Here is a 7,030-nt window from a genome sequence, read left to right as displayed (position 1 = left end):
ATTAAATACTGATCTATTTAATATACAAGTGAATAGATCAAAAAGATGTAATACAAAGTGTAAAAAATTAAATCCCCGATCATGCAAAAATACAAAATAAATATTGGGGATTCCTGCACATGGATCGCTCTGTAATGTATATGTATATATATAATGTAAGCGTTATATCAGGGATAGAGTTCTATATCTATGAGCGGGTTACAATGAGCTATCCGCCACACCGCTCAGCACATGTAGGAGGGGCTGGTCACTCACACTGTGTCACCTTTTCTGACAAGAATTTATCACTAGATCTATTTTGCCAGAGTGACTTGTACTGTCTCTTTAAATCCAGGCCGCATAATCCCCGGAGGAGAGGCCGATCAGGCACAGTCGCTCAGGCTGCGGGATCCCTGGGAAAGTAAGCTACAAGCAATACCTGGCACACATCGGCGTTCTGACAGATTTCACAGTCCCGGCCAATCAGCGATTCGTGGGCGGGGCTCCCAAAACCCAGGCTGCTCTGTACAGCCAATGGGCAAGCCGGTAGGCGTGGTTCCGTGCATTCTGAGGGCGTGGTTTAGGACCGCGGCCGCTCTCCCGGAAAGCGTCGTGTGACGTCGGTGCCGCACAGGAGCTGCGGCGATCGCTGCGGAGAATGGTGCTAATCAAGGAATTGTGAGTGCGGTAGTGCGGTGCGGCGGGCTGCGGGGACGGGAGGCGGCTTGCCCCGTTACCAGGCAGAAGCGCTGCAGCCCCCTGCGCTCCGGCCTCTGATCTCGGCCCTAGGTCGGTGTGGTGGTCGGGGCCGGTGCTGGGCCTCGGCGGCGGAGGGGCCGGTTCTTCCGGCTCTGTTACCTGGTGCAGTGCAGGTTGCATCATAGAGGCATGGCCGCCTCTGACTTACCTTGTACTTACCGGCCAGTCCCGGCCGCTGGGTGTCGTGCAGCACCTGCAGCTTCTCCTGCCGCGGTGCACTATGGGTAGTGACTACCAGGTGTGAGGTCATCACTTGTGCTTGATGTGTGACGTCAGATGTGACCATGCCAGTGCATGACCTCCCCATACTGGGGTGCACCCCATTGTAGTCACATTGTGGCCGCGCTGAGATAGCGGTTTAATGTTCCGTGTAATAATCGTGGGTTTTCGGCTTCTGCCTTTTATCTCCGTTATTTCAGGACATTTTAAAATTAATCTCAGGTCACATAAAAACTTCTCCAAAGGCAAAAAATTGTATGGAGCGGTCTTCACTGGAGCGGACCCTGGTCCTGCCCAATTCATCACTTGTATCAGACCGGTTCATGTGTATAAATAAATACCGCTACATGGACAACCCCCTTCAATTAGTATGTTTTCCCCATGTAGAGTAATAACACTATTCTGCCCTCCAGTGCCGTCACTGTTACGACTGCCAGTACTGCCTGTCCCAGGGATCTCGTGACACCATTATCACACAATCCCTGCTGCCATTCGGTGTTTGGTCTCCCGATGATCATGTGACACCATTATATTATGTAATCCCTGCTGCCAATCGGTGTTTGGACTCCCGAGAATCAAATGACACTGTTATATTATGCAGTCCCTGTGGCCAGTCAGCGCTTGATCTTCCGAGGATCACGTGACACTGTTATATTATGTGATCCCTGCTGCCGAACAGCGCTTGGTCGCCGAGGGATCATGCAACACATTTTTTTTAGATCCCTGCTGCCAATCAGCGCTTGGTCTCTTGAGGATCATGTGACACTGTTATATTACGTGATCCCTGCTGTCAGTCAGCGCTGGCTTCACTGTCACCTCCTTTGGATGTGATTGACATCTGGAAGAAACATGAACTGCAGCTGTTCTCTCACTTCCTCCAGATCTGATTTGCCCAAAGGAGGGGACATTGGCTTGGCTGTAGGGATCTTGTAATATAATGGTGTCATGAGATCCCCGGGAGTCCAAGTGCTGACTGGTCACAGATCCTGTAATATAATGGTGTCACGTAGTTCCCGGGAGACAAAGTGCTGATTGGCCACAGGTATCTTGTAATGTAATGTAATGGTGTCATGTGATCCCCGGCAGACCAAGCACTGATTAGCCGCAGGGATCTTGTGATAGAACACTGTCATGTAGTTCCCAGGAGTACCAGCAATTGTGTAATATAACGGTGTCACGTGATCCTCAAGAGAGAGCAAGCGCTGACTGGCCACAGGGATTGTTTGACATAACTGTGTCACATGATCCCCAGGAGACCAAGTGCTCATTGGCCGCAGGGATCGTATGATATAATGGTGTCACATCCTTCCCGGTAGATCAGGCGCTGATTGGTCGCAGGGATCATGTAATATATAATGGTGTCATGTGATCCCTGGGAGACCAAGCTCTGATTAGCTATAGGGATTGTATAATATAATGGTGTCACTTGATCCCAGGAGACCAAGCGCTGACATCATTGGGACAGCACCGTAGGGGAGTATAGGTGTTTGTTATTTTACAAGGGGAAAACGTAGGAGATGTCTGAGTAGTGGACAACCCATTTAATAAGATTTAAAAGACCAAATTTGGTTTTCTAGATTATTAATGATATATCCTTAAAAGTCGGATGTTAATATGAATGAGCTGTATGGGATCCAGTAGTTTTTGGGATGCAGAGATTAGTGCGTGCTGCCATTTTTTTAATTTTTGGGTCCATGTGAAAAAAGTGTGATGTAAACAGCCCTATTGTATAGCATGGCTTACAGGGCTGCCTGTGTGAAGTCAGCTTTGTCCAAAGACACCGAAAATATAATCATATGAATGTCGCCTTAAGGTAAATGTTTAGTCTTTCTTCTTGTCGAGGCAGGTCTTACTCCAAACGCCTTAATAGAAGTGCACACAGAGTAGACAGGCTGAGAGATGTTTGTTTTTTTTTATTTTTAGAGTAAAAAGTCACCATCTTTTCAATGACCCTTAAAATGTCGCATGTTTAGTCTTCGAAGGAAAGATGAGACAGATCCTCCTCCACCACGGCACTGCATGACCATAGTGCAGAAACGGCAACAGATTGAAAAGTTGCAAATGATGAATGTCTAAAGCGGGCTTTACACGCTGCAACATCGCTAATGCGGAGTCGTTGGGGTCACGGAATTCGTGACGCACATCCGGCCGCATTAGTGATGCCGTTGCGTGTGACACCGATAAGCGATTTTGCATCGTTGCAAAAACGTGCAAAATCGCTAATCGGCGACACGGGGGTCCATTCTCAAATCTCGTTACTGCAGCAGTAACGAGGTTGTTCCTCGTTCCTGCGGCAGCACACATCGCTGCGTGTGATGCCGCAGGAACGAGGAAGCTCCCCTTACCTGCCTCCCGGCCGCTATGAGGAAGGAAGGAGGTGGGCGGGATGTTACGTCCCGCTCAGCTCCGCCCCTCCGCTGCTATTGGGCGGCGGTTCAGTGACGCCGCACGGACCGCCCTTTTAGAAAGGAGGCGGTTCGCCCGTCACAGCGACGTCGCCGGCCAGGTATGTATGTGTGACGGCTGTTGTGTGACACGGGCAGCGATTTGCCCGTGTCGCGCAACAGATGGGGGCGGGTACCCACACTAGCGATATCGGGACCGATATCGCAGTGTGTAAAGTAGCCTTTAGGCTATGTGCGCATGTAGCGTTCTGTTCCTGCAGAAACTTCTGCAGCGATTTGAACAGCACACGTGCGCTTCAAATCGCTGCAGAAAGAGTCCGTAATGGGAAAAAAAAAGCCGATTCCATGCGCTCTGAGTGCAGCCCCTCCCATAGGCAGAGCGGGGGCTGCATGCAGAGCGCAGGAAATAAGTGACATGTCACTTCTTAGAACGCACGCTTCGGGCAGCAATCGAAGCGCTGCGCTCTAATACGCCACGTGCGCACGTCTCCTGCATAATCTTCATAGACTGTGCAGGGGACGCAGGACGCATGCAGTTACAGTGTGGTGCAGATCGCAGCGTAACTTCATGCAAATACGCAGTGTGCGCACAGAGCCTTAACATCTAATGAAAACCGCGTCCATAATACCAAGCAGAAAAGCAGACAACCGAGTAATGATAGAAAAGGCGTCATTTTGGTAATAAGGCGCTAATAGCAGTCACCATTAGGCCATGTTCACGTGATACTTGTGGGTTTACCTCAGTAACCAGGAGTGGATCAATCAGAGTAAAGTATAATAAACACACGGGCACCACTTCTGGATTTATCACCCACTCCTGGTTTTGGCTACGAATAGGTAAAACCTCAACAAATCCTCAGTGTGCACGGGGCCTTGAAGGTATTTTTCATCTATGATCAATGTCTTTGTGACTTTTTTAAATCAGTCTCTATATCTGGGGTTCCTGCACAGAGCCTAAACCTCTCTAGATGTTGTGTTTGGGACCCCTCAGGGCTAAAAACGAGATTAAGAGATAAGGAACCATTCACCTCAGAGAGGCAAATGGCCTCCACTGTATAGAATGGTCTCCCTTCCTGTGGCCTCTATCCTTGTAGCCAGCCTGATATAGTCTGTTTGCCTAATTAAAGGGAATTTTTTTTTGTTGGGGTGCGTCTGAGGTGGGTGGGGGATAAATGTAAACCCTGGATGAAGGTGTGAGGAGTCTTTGTACTAGTTGTGTCTTAATGCAGAGGTCTTCTGGTCTCCTTCACAATCCCACCAGGTGACCTGACCCATCCCGTGTCCTCCCGGTACCTTCAGGGTCCTATCCTTCTCCTTCTAGTATTGCTCCATGCCCGGGATTGGCAGATTTACCGTATTTTTCGGTTTATAAAAGACGCACAAATTTAAAGGAGGAAAATAGGAAAAAATAATTTTTAATATTAAAATGAGGGTCTGCCTTCTAATCCTAGTGTGTCTTATTCCTAATGCTTACCAGGGGGGAGCGGCGGTGGTGGATCGGCTCAGGAAGGTCACAGGAGGGCATGGTCAGCGATGCTGCAGGCTCAGAGGAGAGGGTGTTGCGTTTCTGGAGAGTCAGTGGACAGAAGGTCGGCAATACTGCGGCCTTGGGGATGTCATGGTGGCGGGTGCCATTGATCTGCCGTCAGGCTGCGGGGGTGTCACTGCAGTGGAGCGGGTCAGGAGGATCACAGAATGGAGGTGTCGCTGTGGTGGCGGGTGCCTGATCTGGCTGCAGACTCCATTCATTCACATGTGGTTGACGCAATGGACTTAAAAAAAAAATGGCTGCAGAAGTGGTGTGTGCGCAGAAAGGCCTCCACGGCCATTTTCTTGAAGTCCATCGCGTCAATCTGCGCACATGCCACCTCCGCAGCCATTTTCTTGAAGTTAATTGCATCAGCCGTGGGCAAGTCAATAGAGCTTGCAGTCAGATCAGACGCCCTCCACGACACTGCAGTGACACCCTCATTATTGCCGACCCTGCCTGCTATGACCCCGCTCCACCACTGCCGCCCCAGGAAGCTATATCTGCATTGTGAGACGCACCCCTATTTTACCCCCAGTTTTGGGGGGAAAAAATGCGTCTTACAGTCTAGAAAATACGGTAGTTTGTGCTTACACCCTAGGGGTATTCTTGGCATTGCCCGTTTGCATAATGTTGGCGCTTCGTGTTGTCACCTCCCTTCTAGGTTTCACGGTGTAGGATGGTTTTCTTCATGGTGAGGATGCGGAGATATTCAGCTGCAGTTTCTTTAATGTGATGCTTATTAGTTGGTAAAATAAAAAAATATGATGAGATTGTCTTCATCTAACCTTCATTGTGCCCGCATGCCCTCAGTGTAAGTAGGTGGAGGATGGGCACCACTGTGCCACTCACCAGTTGTTGTTTTTTTTTTCTTCATATAAAGAAAAGACTGGTGCCTATGGGGTATTTTTCAGCCATACTTAATTTGACATATCTTGGCCCGTCTGTGCTCTTAAACCTGAAGCCGGTGTGAATGACTGCTTGTGCTTTCCATGGATTCATACTATAATTTCCACCACTTTCTGAGGTAAATTCTAGTAAATCGGAGATCAGGTGACCACGCTTCCGTCTATAAAGAGATTTTTTAGGCTAGACATGGATTTCTGCAGTCACCCTATATGACTACATCTTGCCAGATCCTAACTGTCAGGATTCTGCTTTGCCAGCTGGAGTGGGCGTCACGTGTTTATATCCGTATGGGATTGGCCCACTTGGTTACATGCCGACTAGCTCCTCTCAATGTTACAGAGGCTAGCGGTGCCTGGTCACAAATCACATGTGATAATTGCTTCAGCAAGCACAGCAGAATCTTGACAGTGTGCCAATGTTCACCCATAGATGTTCTCACTTGTCATCAGATGGCCACTGTCTATGGGGCTGATATACAGACATCATGGAGGTCACTGCAATCTCATGTGATGCAATCAATGACACAAAATCCACCACATTTGTGACGGTTGCAATCCTTAAATATGATTTCAGTGTAGCCCTCACCAAAATCATCGGCTGTAACCTTTACTGAAATGACATATTTCGGCCATGAAACGTTTCAGTATTTTTGGACAAGGATATATTGTAGAGTAGGTGACAGTAGTTTGCTGATTAGTACCAGTCTATGGTGACTACCATTGGTATCATGCTGGATTTTCTTTGCCCTCTTCTAAAATGGAAAGATGTCCCTTAAATGGTTAAAGCAAATGGGTTGTAACTAGAGATCCCTTCAGGCTTTGTGATAAGTTCCAAGGCTTTGTCTGGAGAATGCCAGGGATAGTCCCCATCTGTACATCCATGAAATGGTCTGGAAATGTCACTTGGCTGCTGGCCCCAGTGCTGGGACCTGAGTCTTCAGAGTAGGTTTGTTACTAATGACCACTATGCTAGTGAGCGTTCCTTGCATGGGCTGCATTTTCGCAATTCCTACATTAGGCTATATTCACACTGCGTCTTTTTCCGTTGTTGTTTGTGCAGAAAACACTGCAAAATTATCTAGAAAGTGAGCAAAAGAATGATCAAATGCATTTCCGTAAAAATGACTTGCTGTTCATACAGCTATTTAATCAGTCACCAATTGTGCAAGTTCTCCCACTTAAAAAGATGATAGAGGCCTGTAATTGACATCATAGGTAGACCCCAACTATGA

At 48.1% G+C, this 7,030-nt stretch overlaps 1 protein-coding gene across 1 annotated transcript in view; it reads left to right on the top strand.

The window, feature by feature from the left end:
- Positions 1-543: 543 nt before the first annotated feature.
- PITPNB (phosphatidylinositol transfer protein beta) overlaps positions 544-7,030 on the top strand; it is a 77,805-nt gene continuing 71,318 nt past the window's right edge. The window contains exon 1 of the mRNA XM_075320104.1: positions 544-657. Within this exon, the coding sequence (XP_075176219.1) occupies positions 638-657 (20 nt within the window). The 5' untranslated portion in view covers positions 544-637. The remainder of the gene's footprint in view (positions 658-7,030) is intronic.

Source organism: Anomaloglossus baeobatrachus, chromosome 1, assembly GCF_048569485.1.
Source record: "Anomaloglossus baeobatrachus isolate aAnoBae1 chromosome 1, aAnoBae1.hap1, whole genome shotgun sequence".
Taxonomy (NCBI): Eukaryota; Metazoa; Chordata; class Amphibia; order Anura; family Aromobatidae; genus Anomaloglossus; species Anomaloglossus baeobatrachus.
This window is presented reverse-complemented; position numbering and strand designations above follow the sequence as displayed.